This window comes from Dipodomys spectabilis, unplaced genomic scaffold (assembly GCF_019054845.1).
Source record: "Dipodomys spectabilis isolate Male_0828 unplaced genomic scaffold, ASM1905484v1 ptg000006l, whole genome shotgun sequence".
Lineage (NCBI taxonomy): Eukaryota > Metazoa > Chordata > Mammalia > Rodentia > Heteromyidae > Dipodomys > Dipodomys spectabilis.
In genome coordinates, this window is record NW_024870683.1 from 12,338,995 (window position 1) to 12,359,487 (window position 20,493).

Here is a 20,493-nt window from a genome sequence, read left to right on the forward strand (position 1 = left end):
AGCTGGGGCTCCCGGGGTGCTCGGGCAGGGCCCCCGCCGCCCCGCAGCCCGCCCGAGGGGTGTGGACGACCCCCGCCCCTTTGCTCCCCGCCCGCCTTTGGAACAATAGCTGCCCCGGAGGCGGCGCCGGGCCCGGGGAGGGGGCGGAGCTGCGGGCGCGGGCGCCGGGGGTGTGCGCGGGGCGGGGTCGCAGCCCCCCCTTCCCTCCCCGCCCGCTCCGTCACGCGCCCCTCGCCGGGCGGGCCGGGGTCTTTTGTGACGCAGTGGCTGACGGGTGCGGACACAAAGGGAAAGCGAATCGGCGAGGGTGGTGGGGAGGGCCGGGCCTTGCCCTCTCGTGGAGACCCCCGCCCTGCCGTGCGCGCGCCGGGTCTCCGCTCAGCCTCCGCGCGCGCGCGCCCGTGCGCGCGTTCCCGCGACCCTCGCGCGCGCGCGCGCACACACACACACACACACACACACACACACACACACACACACACAGACACGCGCGCGCGTGCGCGCGGTGCCCACCGACTCCGTCCCGAGCGAGCGCAGCCCAGCCCCGGGGCCTGGCGAGTGCCGCCGCGCGGGCGGGGCGGGCGATGCCGAAGGGCTGCTCGGGGGTGCGGCGCTCCCCGTGCTAGGAGGCGCCCAGACGGCGGCGCAGCGCTCGGGGCGCACGGCTGGATGCTCCTGGCCTGCAGCTCCCCGGACTTCCCGCCGTCCAGGGGCGCCAGCCATGGGCGCCGCGGCCGCCCTGGCGCCGCTCCGGCTGCCTGCTGCGCCCCCGCTCGCTTTCTGCTGCTACACGTCGGTGCTTCTGCTCTTCGCCTTCTCCTTGCCCGGGAGCCGCGCTTCCAACCAGCCTCCCGGTGGCGGCGGTGGCGGGGCTGGTGGCGGCGGCGGCGGGGACTGTCCCGGTGGCAAAGGGAAGAGCATCAACTGCTCAGGTAGGACGGGCCGGAGCCCGCCCCCGGGGACCCTCCCTCCCTCCCTTCTGCCCACCCCTGTCCTCCCCGCCACCCCTGCCGCCTGCTTCCCACGGCTGGACTTGGGGAGCACCCCCAGCCTGCGTGTGTGTGTGTGCGTGTGTGCGTGTGTGTGTGTGTGTTGGGTGTGGGGGGGGGCGTCCCAGGAGCCGGGGCGGGAGAGCCGGGCTACGGGATGGGGAGTGGTCGTGCGTGCGTCCCTGGGTGCCCGGGGGCCCGGGCGAGGGCGGCTCCGTGTGCGGTGCCCTGGTGAGGCTGGGACCCGCGAGGCGGAGCACGGAGCAGCCCGAGTGGTCGTGTGTGTGTGTGTGTGTGTGTGTGTGTGTGTGTGTGTGGTGCTATCGGTGGGAGATGATAAGGAGCCGGGGGCACCTGAGGCAAAGGGCCAGAGTAGTGACCATGTGCTGGGGAGGTTCTTCCTTAGGGCTCCAGGGAGCTCAGAAGGGTCTTGTGGGTAAAGGGTGGTACTGAGGACTTGGGGGCTTAACGTGTGTGCAGGTCTGTGGGATTCAGAAGCCAGATGGAGGAGGGAGGAGGTGTCACACAGTTTTGTGGATCTGGGTAGGGCAAAGTCCCAGGCCCCAGGAAATGACCCTGTGTTTTTGTGTTGTGTGTGGATGGATGGATGATGCCTGGGGCTCAGGCAGCCACCCTGGGCTAGGCATTGAAAGAGGAGGGGTTAAGAGTCCAAGAGTCATCTTCCCTTGAGGAGGGACGGGATGGATGCCTAGGACTCTTCTTGTGTGTTGTTTGGTTATAGAAAGAGGTGATGAGGTCCCAAGCCGTCCCCCTGGGTAGCAAAGTGTATCCTGGATTATTAGGGTGATGTGTGTGGAAAGCCAAAAAAAAAAAAAAAAAAAGGATGCAGAGTCCCCTGCTTGTGTGTTTTTGCTGGAGGGCCTGAGATTGGCAGCCCAGGGAGCCAGGGACTGACCTCTCCCCTCCCTTCCAAGGCCGCCTGCCCTCCCACAGCTGTTGGAAACAAAGAGCTTGCTGGGGCTTTATTGGATGACACTGGGGAGGAGGGGACTGGGCAGTAAAGTTCCCTCTTCCTTTATAAAGGAGTCCCAGAGGATCCCAAGGATTCAGGCCCTGGGGCAAGGAGAGGCAGCCAGGTCTCATTTGTGAGAGGGGGTGAGGTAGGGAGTATGTGTGTGTGTGGGGGATGGGATTGGGGGGGGTGTTCTTGTTGAACTGGCCTAGCAGATGCTCATTGGTCATCAGCCAATCTTTTGCTCACTTGTCTTTTTATCGGTTCTAAATCCTTTACTGGTCCTCCTCTTTAATAGAGAGGAGGAAGGATGGACATGAGGCCACTGGGAATCTGCTAGCCCACCTGGCACACAACCTTTGTACCTTTGGGCTAGTGAAGAGGTGTTTGTGAGAGAGGGAGGGAGGGAGGGAAGAACAAGACCCTCTCAAGCACTGGGCTCCTATACCCAATGTGAAGAAAAGCTTATAGCCTTGTGTTGAGGTTTCAAGGCCTCAGAACCTTTTAATAGTTTTCACATGGTATGTTTTATGAGCACACTTAACAATTCATGTCCATGGAAAGCATTTCCATCCATGAAATCGAATATTTTTCTAATAGTAAGTGGCATGTGAGATAATGCTTTAATAAGCAATCACATTTTAGGAATAAAGGCCACTTGTATATTGGAGTTATTTTTTTGTAACAAATATTGGTTATCAAACTAGTAAGTGATCATACCATGTCAAAATATTTTATGGGCTAATGTGCTATGGTTATTTGTTCTTGCTAAGCTAATTTGTCCTTAGCAAAATGTAGTGTTGATGGATGATTGTGTGTATACTGTCTAATCTTTGATGCATAGGACAGGTTTTAGAAAGGGACATAGAGGACTGGGGAACAACATGGGGTGGGAAAAAAGGGGAATAATGTAGGGATCATGGCCATTACTATGGAACTATGGTATTTTGGGGGGGGCAAATTAGTTAATTTTTTTGTTTCTTTTATTAAAAAGGAGATTTGGATTTAATAATAACTAATTTCAAGGTATATTTATCACTGTTATGCCAATAAATTAGGTTGATAAAGTAAAACATTCCCTAAGACTAAGATATACTTAAAGAATTCTAGATATAAAGCTAGATCTTTAAATGGTTTTTGTAGATTCTGGTTACAACTTTGTAAAGACTAAGAAAGAGTGGTAGGGAAAATGTGAATTTTCTTTAGTTGATGAATTTGAGAACTACCTTAACTAGTTTGGACATAAGTATCTGTTAATGCAGCTTGAATTGAGTCTTTCATTAGCTTTTAAAAATTTAATTTAATTTTATGACAGAATCTCATCTCCCAGGCTGCCTCAGCCTCTTTAATTCTGTGATTACAGGTAGGTATATATCACCTCAACTGCCTTTTTTGTTTTTTTTTTTTTTTTGGGTCCGGTCGTGGGGCCTGAACTCTGGGCCTGGACGCTGTCCCTCAGCTCTTCAGCTCAAGGCTAGCGCTGTACCATTAGAGCCACAGCACCACTTCTGGCTTTTTTCTTTTTGCTTATGTGGTGCTGAGGAATCGAACCCAGGGCCTCATGCATGCAAGGCAATCGCTCTACCACTGAGCCACCTTCCCAGCCCCACTGACTTTTTTTTTTTAAAGCAGCTTTTGTTATTTAATTATTTCCTACATAAACAGAAATTTACTCAATCATGTACATGAGTTATGAAATCTAAATGTTATCCTTGACTCCCAGTTGTCAGTTTTGGTTTTGGACTATCCTTTTTGCCTCCTGTGACCTGTATGGAACCTGATTCCATCTGGGCTGTGTATTGGTTCATTCAGAGCATTTTGACACTTGTAAATGTGAAGAGAAAGGTAATGGCTTTATTAGGTTAATAGGAGTTTAATCTGTATTGTGGAAAAGGATGGACACCTGAAGTGTTTACTGGCAACTGCCTACCAAGTTGGTTGACATTGACATGTTAGCCATCAGAGGCTAATGAGCTACGCAATCCTCTTAGTTGAGTTGAATAGATTTTTGAGCTTCTGCTTTATAGAGCATATTCTATTTGGTTCACCAGCCTATCATGAAAAGGTTTGGTCAGACCATCGTGTTAGTATTAGTTATGTAAATGTCTGTGTCATCTTCCATTTTAAGAGGAAAACAAATGGAGAGCCTTCCTATGGTGGCTTTCTCTTTCTGCTGTATTCAAAGACTTTTGTTAGTTTATAGTTTTTCAGCAGATATGTGGCAAGCTTACCCATAGATGAGGTTTCTCTGCATGATCCCTTTATTAAGCATGGTGGATGTGTTCCTTCATTTGTGATACTCTGACGTTTTGTCAAAATAGTTTAAATAATACACAGCAGTAGTTTTGACATCAGATCTAAAGTTGGTTGTTTTTTTTTTTTTTTCTCCTCGGGGCTGGGTGTAGTGGCTCAAGCCTATAAATCCTACTACTTGGGAGGTTGAAATTCCATCTTCATCAATGGTTAGGCACAGTGAGGGATCACAGGATATGCCTGGTTCTGGCATAAATTCAGACTTGACCTTGAAAATAACCCCAAAGGGCTGAAGGTATAGTTCAAGTGGTAGAGCCCTGAGTTTAAACCCTAGTTCTGCCCCTGCCCCTGCCCCCAAAAGGAGAATTTTCAGTTCAGTAAGTAAATTTGAGCAAGAAGGAAATGCTTTTGAGTTTGTTCTATATTCCACTGTCCACTGTATTCCACTGTCCACAATAACTTAGTTGCTAGCTCCCTTTTATCTTCCCAGTTTTAAGGTCATGTTCCTTGATGAAGACAAGCAAAGAAGTTGAATGAGTCTGCATTGCCCTTCGTGTGTGTGTGTGTGTGTGTGTGTGTGTGTGTGTGTGTGTGTGTGTGTGTGTGTGTGTGTGTGTATGTGTGTGTGTGTATGTTGGTACTGGGGCTTGAACTCAGGGCCTGGGTGCTGGACCCTTAGCTGTTTTTGCTCAAAGCTGGTGCTCTACCACTTGAGCTACAGCTCTATTTCCAACATTCTGGTGGCTTGTTAGAGATGAGAGTCTCATGAACTTTTCCTCCTGGGCTGGCTTCCAATGGCAGTCCTCAGATCTCAGCCTCCTGAGTAGTTAGGATTACAGGCGTGAGCCCTGGCACCTGGCTAGCCCTTCATCTCTTGATATTTCATCTCCCCATAGCAATGGGCTGTTTTTTTATTTCTTCTTGTTCTAAACCGTTTCCCTCTCTCCCATTTTTTGGTTCTTGCTTCAGTGTTCTACTCACTCATTCTAGACATTAGTTTGTTGCTATTAAAAAAATCTTAAATTGTACACCTTTTTATTGATGTTTACTGTTTAAAAATTTAATTTTTTAGGAAATTCTCTGGGTGTCAAAAGTACAAAGGTTTGAGGTGACATTTGTAGCCAGGTGCTGGTGGCCCACACCTGTAATTCTAGCTACTCAGGTAGCTGGGATTTGAGATGGTGGTTCAAAGCCAACTCAGGCAGGAAAATCTTTTAGGCTCTTTTAAAAAAAATATTTAAATTGTTATTATGAAGGTGATGTGCAGAGGGATTACAGTTAAATGAATTAGGAGTGACAAAGTCACTCCTTCTCTTGTTCCCTGCTAGTTTTCCCCTTCCATCCCTACTCACAAGTTGTATAGTTCATAGTGGCTAGTGTCTAATAATAGCACTGCTACATTTGTTCACACTTTGTCCCTCCTTTTCTGCGCCCCCCCACCCCTTTTACCTCCCAAAGACAAACTCAAGCATGAAAACTCTGGGAGTAGACTGTGGCTCAAGTGGAAGAGCACTAGCCTTGAGCACACAAAAAAAACTAAAGACATGTCCACATCTTGAGTTCAGTTCTGTTATTGTCACACACATACACCAAAACACACAACATTTGTGAATAAAGTTGAACTTTGAACTCAGGAGACTGTGTAGCTTTAGATGTTCCTTTGCTTTTTCCCTACTTGTAACAGGAATGAATGGTCCTTTTTGGCTTGAGGGTGTTTGAGAACAAATGAAGTTAATGTTATAAATTAAAATGCCACCAACATGTGGCATGTGGTGATAGATACCAGATGGAGGACTGAAACTAGGTTTTAAAAATATCACAAGTTAGAAGTGAGTCCTCTGGATTGTTACATGGTGGCAAAAAGAGAATAAATGGGTAGCATAAAATGTCAGATTAAGGGGCTGGTAAGGTGATTCAGTGGTAGAGTGTTTGCCTCACATGCATGGGGCCCTGGGTTCGATTCCTCAGCACCACATAAGCAGAAAAAGCTGGAAGTGGTGCTGTGGCTCAGTTGGTAGGGCGCTAGCCTTGAGCTGAAGAGCTGAGGGACAGCGCCCAGGCCCAGAGTTCAGGCCCCACGACCAACAACAAAAAAAAAAAAAAAAAAAAAAATAAGAGAAGTTCCTAGTTGGTGACAATTCAGGATTCTGGGGAACAAAAAGTACTAGTTGAGGAATCTTGTCAGGACACTGGCATGTAAAATGTAGGTATTAATGTACTTAGTGATCCTGATGGAAGGCCTGCCTTCCTATTAAGCTACTATGCCAGATGCAAAAGGAAATGCCTAAGAGGCCAGCCTGCCTACAAGGGCTCTTTAGTCCTTAAGAGAGGTAATTAGTCTCCTACATATATAGTGGATATTTCTGCCTGCATTTCTTGACCTTTGTTAGTAAGCATTTCTGAATACTAACAATTCATATGTATATATGTATATATACATATATGTGTATATATAACACACATAATACACAATGTATGTATTATTTAAGTAGTTGTACAAAGGAGTTTCAAGTTAGATTGAGTGCAATATATTTTGATCAATGTCACCCTTTCCATTGTTCCCCAAAAGTCTTTCCCAAGCCTCTCCATCTTTCAAGCTGACAGAATGTTTTGAAAAGTTTGTGGTTATATGTACACTGTTAAGTATATCCATCAAGTTGGATATCACCATTATCTGATTAAGAACATTTTCTTCACCTTCAAAAGAAATCCTATACCTATTCGCCATCCCTCCTCCCCCAACCCTTGGCTACGACTCATCTGTTTTGTTTCTGAGGATTTGCCTATTCTGGATATGCAAGTAAATACAATCTTCTCCTGTGTAGTTGTTTTTGTCTGGCCTCTTTCACTTAGCATAGTGTGCTCAGTGTTCATGCATGTTGTAGCAGGTATTAAAATTTAATTTATTTTTTATGGCAGAATAATATTCTGTTGTTTAGATATATACCACATTTTGTATATGCATCCCTCCATCAGTGGATATTTAGTTTGTTTTGTGGGGACATATCTTTTCAGTTCTTTGTGTATATACAGGAATAGAATTTCTGGGTCACATGCCAACTCATATGTTTGACTGCTTCATGAGTTGCCAAACTATTTTTCAAAGTAGTTGTATCATTTTACATTTCTACCAGCAAGGGTTCTAGTTTCTTTGTATCTTCTCCAGCACTAATAATGTCTGTGTTTTCTGGTTACAGCCATCCTATGGAGTGTGGATTATGTATTAGCATAGCTTTTTTTTTTGGTTTTGTTTTCTTTTTAGTACTGGAGTTTGAACTCAGGACTCTTGCTAAGCAGGCACTAACTATTACTGTCGAGTGTCATGCATGCCTCCAGCCCGGATTTTTACTTATTTTTGACATAGAGTCTTGCTTCCTGCCCTGTACTGGGCCTGGGCTGCAGTTCATGTACATTCAGTTTATTCCTCGCTAGGGTAACAGGTGCATACCACCAGCTCTTGGTTGAGAAGGGATCTTGGGAAGTTTCTGCTCAGGCCAGCCTTAAACCAAGATCCTACCAATCACATTCTCCCAAGTAGCTGGGATTACAGTTAAAAGCCACTGGCATACAGCTCAGTGTAGTTTTGATTTGCATTTTTGTAATAACTAATGGCATCAAGCGTTTTTTCACATGTTTATTGCTTACTTGTATATCTTGTTTAGAGCATGTATTTGATATCTTGGACTCATCATTTCCTTAATAAGCCATACTAGCCAATTCCCACAGCAGGCACACAGATGCTCAGGCTGGTAGTGGAGCTCTGGTTTGTCTGTGAGTCATTTGCTTTCTGTGCTTACCAAGAGGCAATTGTGTTTGTTTTCAAACTTATTTTTGCCAACCTTACTTGAGAGTGTAATTTAATAAACATTAGTCAAAATGAGAAATGCGGATACAAAAAGTTATTTTATGAGGTGCTTTGGAAGGATGATAAAGCAAGAGGCAAAAAGAATTGCCTACGAACAAACTGGATTTGTGAAACAAAATTGGGGAACACAGAACAGTATTTGGAAGGATTTTCCAGAAAACACTACAAGTATTTTGAAGTCCCCGCTTTACTTTAAAAGTAAGGGATAGTGGACACCATAGACAATGGATTATCTGTGGTTTAAGAAATCAAGAACTGAATGGAGGGACAAAGGGTGAACAAATAAAGCAATGGTACTCACTTGACACTATGTTGAAAATGAACTATACAACTTGTGGGTGGGATGGGGGGGGGGAAACTGGGAGTGAGGGAAGGGGTGACATTGTCCAAAAAGAAATGTGCTCTACCCGACTTATGTAACTATAACCCCTCTGCATATCACCTTTATAATAACAATAAAATATTTTTAAAAAAGGAAATGAGGAACTGCTTTTAGCAGACTCTTACTCAAAGAGACTGTTTTGGTACTCCATGGGGTAATGAACATATATATTTTTCTTTTTTTTGGGGTCCGCTCGTGGGGCCTGAACTCTGGGCCTGGGCGCTGTCCCTCAGCTCTTCAGCTCAAGGCTAGCGCTCTACCACTTGAGTCACAGCGCCACTTCCGGGTTTTTTCTTTTTGCTTATGTGGTGCTGAGGAATCGAACCCAGGGCCTCAGGCATGCAAGGCAAGCGCTCTACCACTGAGCCAACTTCCCAGCCTCTGAACATATATTTGTATATTTGAAGTTTAAATGGTATTCTGCTTCAATTGACTTTTTTTTTTTTTTTTTTGGTGCTGGTGTTGAGGTTTGAACTTGGCCTAGGGGCTGTCCCTTAGCTTTTTTTGTTTAAGGTTTTGCACTCTGCCACTTGAGCCACAGCTCTACTTCGGGCTTTTTAGTGGTTAATTGGAGATAAGAGTCCTCCTGGATTTTCCTGCCTGGTCTGGCTTCAGTTCTTGGTCTTCATATCTCAGTCTCCTGAGTAGCAAGGATTACAGATGTGAGCCACCAGTACCCAGCTTTTAACTGACTTTTTTGATGAACTTACCAGTTATCACTCTTGTGTATGTTCAAAAGGAGGATTTCTACTATTCAAGGTGTCCTTGGGAGAAAAAATATGAGATATAGTGTTAAAAAAATGAATAAGGGGGAGGGCGGGGGAGGCTGGGAAGGGATGTGAAGGGTAAACAAAGGAGGAGGCTACAATGCTTGATAAGAAATGTACTCATTATCTTGCCCATGTAATTGTAACCCCTCTCTACAGTATGTTCACAATAAAAAAATATGAATAATTCTGACTGGTAGGAATAAAAAGTACTTTCCCAGAGTGAGTGGCATTTGAGTGGGGCTTTACGGGAGAGTAGACTGTCAGTTGAAACCCTAGCTACAGCCTTTACCTGAGGCCTTTGCTGTTTATGTTCCTTTTGCAACCTTCTTGTCCCAGTTATTTATCTACTCAGCATCTTCAGGTATTCAGTCTAATGTCACCTTCAAAATGATGCCTTAAAATTACAGCCTTTTCCACATTTCCACAATGTGCTCTGATCTCTCACCCTAGTAATCATTTTTTTCTGGCACCAAAGCACCTTTTTCTGAGTGACCTACTATATACTTTATGCATATCTGTCTCCATTATGTAGTTCTGTGAAAGCAGGGGTTCTTCACTGTTCTATCACTAACACCTAGAATGTTGTCTGACACAGTTAGTTGACTATTACAGATTTATCTATGGACTGGTTGTAACTGAGTTGGGAGGGATATTCTGGGCTGATTGGCTTTAGAAATGGCAGCAGAGTATTTAAGAGAAGCCAGCATTTCTGGAGTACTGCTCTTGGGTATGTGGGTCGAGGCAGAACATGAGGTACAAGCTACCACCATGTTTGTGGAAGGTGTTCGGTGGATCCGAAGGTTTGGCATTGGCTCTGAAGACAAAGAGAGGCGTCTGAAGGGTTTGAGAAAGTCCCAGAGACTCTTATTTCCAATTAACCATCCAAAAGCCAGAAGTGGAGCTGGTGGCTCAATGGCAGAACACTAGCCTTGAGCAAAAGAGCTCAGGGACAGTGCCCAAGCCTTTAGTTCAAGCCCCAGTGAGCACGCATGCACACGTGCGCACGCACACATACACACACACACAATATGAAAGAAAGGGAGAAAGGAAAGAGAAAAAGAAATCTAAAAGTTTCACTTCAAAATATGAATTTCTGCCTTAGACTGGATTCTTTGTAGACGTAGAGGTACTGGTATCTTTGGGTGCTCATTTCTAAAGTGCTCTACATCTGTCTAGCAAGGCTCTAACTCTTGACTTCGTTGGTCCCCATCTTGTCAGTGTCTTTGCCTTTTCCTTCTTTAGCTGCGAGGCCTCCTGCTGGACAGTTTGGGTGAGTGAATGGTGGAGGGCTTAATTTGGAGGGTCTGTAGTGCCCAGCCCTTCCCATCTGAATACCCCTTTTGTCTGCACTTGTAGTTTCCCCTGTTCTCTGTTCCCCTCCAGACTCTTCACTCAGCATTCTCTTCCTACTGTCCCAAAGGTGGGGAAGGATGATTACAGTCAGACAAATGCCAAGGGCCACTTCAATCAGGGGTTCTTTTTCCTGTGAGCTTTTCTCCTTGACCACTTCCTCCTTGTTTGTATCCCTTCCTTGCTTGCTTGCTTGCTTGCTTGCTTGCATGCTTGCTTGCTTCCTTCCTTTCCTCCCTCTCTCCTTCCCCTCCCCTTCCCTCCCCTCCTCTTTCCTTCTTTCCTTCCTTCCTTCCTTCCTTCTTGAACTCAGGACCTGAGCTCTGTCTCTGAGCCTCTTTGTGCTCAAGGCTAGTGCTCTATCATTTCAGCTGCAGTGCCACTTATGGCTGTTTTGAGTCATTTATTGGAGGTAAGAGTCTCACAGGGCTTGGGCTGGCTTCAAACCACGATCCTCAGAGCTCAGCCTCCTGAGAAGGTAGGACTATAGGTGTTAGCCACCGGTGCCCAGCTCCAGTTTGTATTTCAAGCTTACCCCATTGTCTGATGATCCCATTTTCCTTGAAAGTCATAGAGTATTATCAGCAGGTTACTTTCATTTGCAAAACAATTTTAGGTGAGTGCTAAGAAGACAATAAACTGGGTTGTACAACGGTCATCATCACAAAGAGTTTTAGAACATTTGCATCTCCCCCAGAAAGAAACTTAATACATGAGTCTCTGGGAGTCCTCAGGGATTAGGTTTGACCACCTGAACCAATAAGCCCTTTATAGAGAAGTGGGCAGTGGTGAAGGGCAAAGAAAAGGGCTTCTCAGCAGCAGAGGTTCATCAGTCCCCAAGTTTGTATTTGAGGAGCTGAAAGGAACTTTGAGATTTTATAGAACTACCCCCACTCCCTCCAAGGCACTGATTGGGGATTTGCATGGTTGACCCAGCAGGTAATGTCAGACTGGAGGTCTGGTTGAGCATTATCTGGTTGATCTTTAACTCTGTTTTGGGTGGTGGCTCCACTCATCCTTGGAGCGGGTAATTGGGGTCTACATATTCCCAGGAGTTGGTGGCTGCTACTTAAGGTAGGTTAGCTTTGGTTCCTGTCTTGGGGCAATTATTTCCTCTGGATGATGGGACGTCTCTTCTGCTTGACATCAGTTCTGTTAATTTAATCTTTTGTCATGAAGTTTATCAGTCAGTTCTGTTCTTCCTGGAATCCCAGATATTAGAGCTGGGGAGAGTGACTCAGAAGGAAAAAGAAGAGCTACAGAGAGGTAGATGGAGTCAAGAGAGGATGGAATGGAGTTAGGTTGACTGGGTCTTCCTTTCTTAGCAATTCTGGTCCCTATTCCCATTCTTCTCAGTTATAGACAGACACTAATCTCTTCTGCTGTAGATTTGATTGTGAACATTTGATATAAATGGAATCGGGTAATGTGTGGCTTTTTTGTAGTTTACTTCTTTCATATACTGTAATGTTTTAAAACATAATTCATGTGAAAGCACGTATTTGAATGCCATTCTTTTTTGTGACTGAATTAGTGGATAATGGTATATTTTTCTTATCCATTCATCTGTGTGTGTGTGTGTGTGTGTGTGTGTGTGTGTGTGTGTGTGTGTGTGTGTGTTGGTACTACAGCCTGAATTTAGGGCCTTGTGTGTGGGTAGAGCTCAAGGTTAGAGCTCTAATCTTGAGCTCTACCACTTGATCCACACTTTCACTCTGGCTCTTTACTAGTTAATTGTAGATAAGAGTCAAGGACTTTTCTGCTTGGATTGGCTTCAGACCATGATCCTCAGACTTAAGCCTCCTGAGTTGGTAGGCTTACAGGTATGAGCCACCAGAGCTGGCTGTCTGTTCATCTTTTGATAGATATTAGAGTTGTTTTCACTTTCTGGCTACTATAAATAGTGCCACTCTGAATATTAATGTACAGGTTTTTCTTTTCTTTTTTCTTCTCTGTGTGTGTGTGTGTGTGTGTGTGTGTGTGTGTGTGTGTGTGTGTGCGCATGCGTACACGTGCAGTTATGTTTCCATTTTCTTGGGTGGATAGTCCTCCCTCCCCTTGACCCCTAGGAGTAGAATTTTGGAGTCATAAAGTTACTCTATGTTTAACATTGGGAAAAACTGACAGACTCTTTTCCATAATGCCCGTGCCTTGTTTACTTGTAGTTAAGCAGTCCATTTTCTAAGTTCTTACCAACACTTCATACTATCCTTTAAATTTATGTCTGTTGTCTCTCATTTTCCCTACCTGTGTTTTTTTTTTTAATGACTTAAACATTTTAATTCCCCATCCCCCTTGTTTGTGATACTGGGGTTTTGAATTCAGGGCCTTGGGCTTGCTCTTCCACTTGAGCCACATCCTGTTTAGATTTTACTCACAAATACTGTTTGCATGATTTTCATTGTTCCTATGATTAATTCTAATATTAGTGTCTCTTGAGCAATGAGGTATGTCATACTTCTCATGTACTTTGAAATTTAATTTTTCTCAGTATATGTTTTTATTTTATTAGGTGATATTTACTGCTAGTTCTTTGTTACTGTTCAGATGCATTTTTTATTTTTATTTTAATACTTTAATGCATTTAATTCTTCTGTCTTAGAAGTTTTTTTTGTTTTTTTTTTGTCGGTCGTGGGGCTTGAACTCTGGGCTTGGGCACTATCCCTCAGCTCTTCAGCTCAAGGCGAGAACTCTACTGCTTGAGCTACAGCGCCACTTCCACATGCATTTATTTTTAAAAAGTATCATGTATGTTCCACAGCTGAGTTGTCATTTTTTTCAAGGCACTTAAGGTTTTAAAGTTCTTAACACTATTCTATCTTCAGAGCTTTGACAGCATTAGGTTTTTAATCATAACTCCAGTCTTCTTATTTTTGTGAAAAAAAAGGGAGAGGAAATAACTTCTTTGTGGTTATTGCTATGGTTATAAAAGCAGTATATGATGTTTGTAGAAAATTTGAGGAATATGAAAAATATAAAGATGAACTCCAAAATAATTGCCAATCTCTTCTATAATCTCTTATTTATGCTAACATTTGTTTTATACCAGAAAAAAATTGAACTTTTTAATTTTTGATGTTAGTATTTGCTTAGGAATTTACGGGGGTCACTTTTCTTGTTCATGGCTTAGATTTTCTTTTGGGATTTTAAAGCTCAATTTATTTTGCATTGTTAGCCTCCATCCAAAATAATTTTGCAAGTGAAACTATCAGTGTATGAGTACTATTGTTTATCACCTAATTGATGGATTCAGAGTCTCTCTTTTTCATAAGTTAGCTCAGTCTTTGTTCTGAGCTTTTTTTTTTTTTGTTGTTGTTGTTGTTGGTCATGGCAGCTTGAACTCAGGGCCTGGGCACTGGCCTTGAGCTGTTTTGCTCAAGGCTAACACTCTACTACTTTGAGCCACAGTGCTACTTCTGGTTTTCTGGTGATTATTTGGAGATGAGTCTCACAGAGGTTTCTGTCTGAGCCAGCTTTGAACTGAGATTTTCAGATCTCAGCCTCCTAAGTAGCTTGGATTACAGGTGTAATCTACTAGTGCCTGGCTTCTGAACTCATTTTTTTTTTTTTTGCCAGTCGTGGGGCCTGAACTCTGGGCCTGGGCACTGTCCCTCAGCTCTTCAGCTCAAGGCTAGCACTCTACCTTGAGCTACAGCGCCACTTCTGGCCTTTTCTACTTATGTGGTCCTGAGGAATCGAACCCAGGGCCTCAGGCATGCAAGGCAAGCACTCAGCCACCTTCCCAGCCCTGAACTCCTTTTAAAAATAACTTCTTTCCCCCATCTTTTTAGAGTGGTTTAAGGTACTCTTTAGGTAGTACACTGTGTTTATTCCTTTTAGTTAATTGCATAACTGTTTCTTAACAATTCAATGAAATATACATATTTTCTTTTCTCCTTTTTGTTCACTCCTTTCTCCTAGTCTGTCTGCCCTCCCTTCCTTTCTCCCTCCCTCCTTCCTACCCTCTCTTTCTCATTCTCTCTCTTCTCCCTCTTTTTCTCTCCTCTCTTCTCGCCCTCCCTACCTCCTTCCTTCCTCCTTCCTTTCCTCCTTCCCTCCCTCCCTCCCTCCTTCCTTCCTCTTCCTGTTCCTCTTTCTCTTGTGTCTACATTTATTTGTTAAGTTTTTATGTATTAGGTGGAGGGCTGGATGGCGCATTGACTCTACTGCAGAATTTTAAAGATGTATCTGCTGTAAAATATGAATAGGCTTATAACTATATGTATAGCTTTATAACTTCTTTTTCTGACTTCACAAGGGGTCTTGATCTTCTTTCTGTTCCACTACACATTTCTACCACATACTTGAATGTCTGCATTATGTTTTATCAATAATTTATGTAATTAATTCCCAACAGATGGGCATTTAGATTGGTTTCCACTTTACTGTTGTAAAAAAAAAAAAATGCTTGCAAGCAACTAGAATCCCAGTTTACTTGGGAGGTAAAGGAAGAAGGATCTCTTGAGCCTAGGAGTTCTAGGCCAGCTCATAGCCAGATTCTGTTTCAGAAAATGAGCCAAATAGTGACAATGTTGTGCATATATTTTTGTGTGCTTTTTCTTTTTCTCTATCATTTCCTAGAACTGGAATTGTTGGATAAAAGAATAAAGACAGAATTTTAATGCATATGAGAGGTTTGCTATAGCTGGTTTGAATTTTGATCCCCCCCACCTTTTCTCTAAATAATAAAGAAAAATAGCAGCAATACTTAATAGCGTCTCTAAATGCCTCTCATACCTTTCTTCAGTCCTCCCTCGGCATTACGAGAGAGAGGCTGCTATTGTCTCTACTTTAGATGCTGGAGATAGTTAATGACCAAGGTCCCATAACTGGTAAGAGGGAGAGCCAGGATCTCAAACCATGGTGCTTCCTAAAAACACCAAATTATGATACATGTTCATTTGCAGTTTGTCTCACAATTGTTTCCCAAATTAAAATAGCATCATTGGTGTATCTGATTTTTATTAGGAAAGATAATTCACATCAAATAAAATCCACTGCAGTATGCCATTTAGTGGCTTTTATACATTCACACTGTTGTGCAACCATCATCATTATCTACTATCTAAGAACATTTCCATCACTCAGAAAGAATCTCTGTTACTGTTAACCATCAGTCCTATTATCCCCACCCTGTTTCCTGGCAACCACATAGAGACTTTGTATCTCTATGGCCTTGTGTGATCTGGATATTTGATATAAACCAAACTGTACATATGTAGCTTTTTTATGCCTGACTTCTTTCTCTTAGCATAATATTTTCAAGATTTTCTCATGCTGTAGCATGTACTTTTTTTTTTGTTGTTGTTCTGTTGTTCTGATTTAAAAAGTAATATTAGCTGGGCTCCAGTGGCGAATGCTTGCAAATCTGAATGAGATCTGAGGTTGAGGTTTGAAGCAAGCCCAGGTATAAAGTCTGTGAGACTTCAATGACCAAAAAAAGCTCAGGGATTGCTTCCAGACCCTTAGTTCAAGCCTTAGGATTGGCGCACCTGCATGTGCATGCATGCATGCACACACATACAAACACACACACAGACTCACACACAAGGAAAAAGTAATATAATGGATCCAGAGTGGTGGCTCTTGCTTATAACCCTGGTTACTCAGGAGGTAGAGACAGGGAGATTATAAACTCTCTTTATCTCAACCAATAAACTGAGCAAGGTGTTTCACAGCTGTAATCCTAGTTATGAGGGAAGTATAGCTCAGAAGATCTTTGTCAGAGTCTTGTCTGGTCAAAACACATGAGACCTATGTAAAAATTAACTTAAAGGAACAAGGACTAGAGGCATGGCTTAAGTGCCAGGACACTTGTCTAAGACATTTGGACATTCAATTCAAACACTGCTACTGAAAAAAAAAGTAATGATGATTGTAAAACTCAACACAGTTCAGGAGAATATAGAATAATGAAGGAACTTCAGATTCTACCAACAGATAATTAGTTCATTTGATATATATACTTTCTAGTTTATTTTTTTATTTTTATTTTATTTTTTGTTGGTCGTGGGGGCTGAACTCCGGGCCTGGGCACTGTCCCTCAGCTTTTCAGCTCAAGGCTAGCACTCTACCACTTGAGCTACAGTGCTACTTCTGGCTTTTTTTGTTTATGTGGTGCTGAGGAATCAAACCCAGGGCCTCATGCATGGGAGGCAAGCACTCTACCACTGAGTCACCTTCCCAGCCCCACTTTCTAATTTTTTAAAATTCTTATACACATTAAAAAAAAAGCTGCAGTGGGGATAGAACCCCACCATGTTTGTTATATATTTTAAAAAATCTGCCCTTAGCTGGGTACTGGTGGCTCACACCTGTAACCCTAGCTACTCAGGAGGTTGACATGTAAAGATCTGTGTTCAAAGCCTACCTGGTCCAGAAAGTTTATGAGACCTCATCTCCAGTTAACCACTAGAAAACCAGAAGTGGTGCTGTGGCTCAATGAGGTAGAGTGCTGGTCTTGAACACAAAGAGCTCAGGGATAGTGCCCAGACCCCAAGTTCAAGCCTTAGGACTGAAAAAAAAAAAAAAGAAAATGAAAGACAAGAAAAGAAAATGGTAATGTTGTGTGTGTGTCAGGAAATTGATTTGTCATCATTATTTTAATAATCCTCAGAATAGACTTGGTTTTTGGATCTGTGAGAAGGAAGTATATGGGTTTCCTAGGTTAATGTCAGAACCAGGGGATCAGAAATGGGAAGCAGGGGAACACGTCACTGGTGGGCATCCTTGGTGATCACTGGATGCATCTGGAAGGTTCTTGGGTACCTCTGCTACTGAGCTGGGGCTCAGGTCTGTTCTTCCATCGCACCCAGCCATGGGTGGGTGTGGTTGTCCTCCTTGTCACCTTGCCTGGAGCATCCTGACACCAGCACTTAGATTTGAAGGGGGTGGGTGTGGGGGCGGATTGACAGGATTCACTGTGCTTTTTGACAAAGAGTGGTTTGGCAAGTACCTTGCAGAATGGATGACAAATATCAGAGTCAGATAATTGTGTGGCAGATGTGAGTTTCCTTTCTTTAAATATAGCTTAGAGAAGTTTTACTCATCAGTGCTCTTAATGCATTTTAATATTAATATGAACTGCTTTTGGTTTTGTATTGTGAAATGCTAAGATTATTTCTCCTCACATAGCAATACTAGAAGGTAAATGTTGCAGTAGGAATATTTTAGTAAACAAGGTGAAGGAAATTAAATTTCTAGCTTTCTTGTTGAGACTTGATATTAGCTTTTATTAAATCTATTGCTTGGTTTATCCTGAATTTTATTTTCAGTGATTTGTGTCATTAACAGTGCCCCTTTGGCGGGTTGGGAGTTGAAGTCATGTTTGGGGAAAGAAAGTAGGTCTTTGTTGTGCTCTGTGCCTACTTGTTCTAAGCACAGTTGCTTTTGAATACATGATGTCATCTAATCATTACAATGCAAAGGAAATAATTATTTTATGGCTAACATTGACCTCCAAACTCAGGCATGGCCCATTATGGAGCAAACTGTGTCTAGGGTGGTTTGCAATTACATTCCCCCCCTCCCCCTCATAGCCAATATCAAGGGCCGTCTTGGTTTAAGGAATAGGGGAGGAGAAGGGCTAATGATAAACTTGAAAGAGGATTAAGATGGTAGGTGTAATTGTTTTGCATATGTGAAAATAGAACAGTGAAACCTGTTGAAATTGTTTAGGGAAGAGTAGGTGGGATAGAGGAAAGTAATGGGTGTTTCATTGATTAGGATATACTGTATGCATGTGTCAAAATGTTACAACCAAAACTCCCCTTGTACAATTATTAAAAGTAGTAATCAGCATAAACCCTTGCAAGAGAAAAAATGTCGCCCATTGTTCAACTGCTGTAACATGTTTTGTTTTTTCCTAGTTAAATTTTCCTCTCTCTCTCCCTCTTTCCCTCTCTCTCCCTCTCTCCCTGTTTAAGTGTAGCTAGGTAAATAGAATAACCTGGATTATAAAAATGTGTTTCTCTTTTTTATTCTAACATTCATATATTCATAGTAGTATGTTATATAACATACATCTTTAAGTTGCTGTATAGTGTTCCATGATTATACCATACCATACTGTGATTTTTAAATATTTTAAATGTCTTTGCTGTTTTCAGCAAATGTTGTTCAGTGACTGTCAGGTACGGGTTGGGGCATAAGCGAGGTTTATTTTGGGAGTGATCTCATCAGATTGGACTGGTGTGATTTTCCTGAAAAAAAAGGACAGGTTTCTCCAGATCCTACTAACATCTAGGTAATGAGTCTAAGCACATTTAAATTTTGTTTTTTAAGCACAGGTAAACAATCTGAACACATCTTGTTGGGGAGTCAATAAAGGATGAGTCTAAAGAGGAGTGAAAGATTTCTGCATGTGTTAGGCTTTCCTTAGTGGTTTTCTGGAGATGGGAAGGCTGAGGCAGGTGGCGTGGCTTCAGTGAAGTTGGGAACACTGAGTTTGAATGCTTAAAGTTGAGGATGTGTGCGGGTGTACTGAGAGGGGACAAGATGACATAATAGTGGTGGAGGGTAGGGCATTTTTATTTCACTAGGAACCCTCTTGTCATGATAAACAGAATTCTGTGGGTAGTCACACACACACACACACACACACACACACAAGTTGTAGATCCATGTAACATTTTATTTTAACTGAAAAACATGTAAGTATAGATTTATTAATATTTTGAAGACAGATCCAGAAGTTTTCATTGAAGGTAGCCAATTCTGGAATAAAACATTTATAATGAGCTTCTTAAGGACTTGTGGATGCTGAATTGTGAATGAATGTAACAGCCATTGCTTTTAAAGGCAGCTTACTTTTTTCACCACTCTTCAATTTAGCTTTCATAGAAGCAATTTATTCTCACTCATACGAAATGTTGAAATTATAATCATAGTAACAAAGAGAGTGAGTATAACTAGTCTGGACAATGTATTGAAACACAGAACATCTGCCTTGGTTGGAGCTAAGGGCTCCAAGGACTCTAGAGAGTGACGGAGTGGCCTTTGTAGATCCTTGTGCCTGAGACATTGGCGGTGGGTTTTAGGAGAACTCAGGTTCTCAGGTTTGCATTAATCTGATGAAGCTGGAGATACATCTGAGTGTTACAGTCATGGGCTGGACAGTAGGAAAAGGATAAAGGAGTGAGCCAATGGGAAGTGGTCAGAGTTGAGGGGATAATGGACATTGCTGTTTTAGAAGGGGAAGCAGGAATGTCAACTGCTCTAGAAAGATCAAGAAAAGAATTGGAAGACAAGAAATAAAAGCTTTTGACCAAAAATTCCACCTGGACATGATAAATTAAACAGTGAGACTAAAGGAGGTTATTATTAGGAGAGGATCACAAGGACTAATAGCTATGTGCATATGATCATATGAAATGATACTTATTGAAATGAACTCCAAGAAATTGAAACAAGAAGTTTTTTTTAACTGTACAGTTTTCAGTTCTTCCCTACCACCCCCGCCCTCCCCCCCCCCCCGTTTTTTCCCTTTTGTTGCGGTTCTTTATTTCTGTACCCTTTGTCTTGTATGTAAGTTTATCTAAGGGAAGGGGAAGCACAGAAATGGAGGGACAAAGGGTGAACTATCAGCAGTGATAGTCACTAGAAATGAGCTGGAAGGGGGGTCAGGAGGGAAAAATTGGGAGAAAATGAGGGAGGGGTGACACTATGTACTAATGTACTAATTACCTGACTTCTGTAACTGTAATACCTCTGTATATCACCTTTACAATAAAATTAAAAAAAAAAGAAAAGCTTTTGAAGTTGGGTGCTACTTGCTCATATCTGTAGTCCTAGCTACTTACTGAGATCTGTAAATTTCCGTTCAGAACTAGCCGGAGCAGGAAAGTCTGTGAGATTCTAGTTAACCAACAAAAAGCCAGAGGTGGAGGTATGGCTGAAGTGTGTAGAGCACC

At 43.0% G+C, this 20,493-nt stretch overlaps 1 protein-coding gene across 1 annotated transcript in view; it reads left to right on the forward strand.

The window, feature by feature from the left end:
- Positions 1–721: 721 nt before the first annotated feature.
- Positions 722–20,493, forward strand: part of Tmeff1 (transmembrane protein with EGF like and two follistatin like domains 1) — an 82,249-nt gene continuing 62,477 nt past the window's right edge. Inside the window, exon 1 of the mRNA XM_042698232.1 lies at positions 722–932. Coding sequence (XP_042554166.1) covers positions 722–932 — 211 coding nt within the window. The remainder of the gene's footprint in view (positions 933–20,493) is intronic.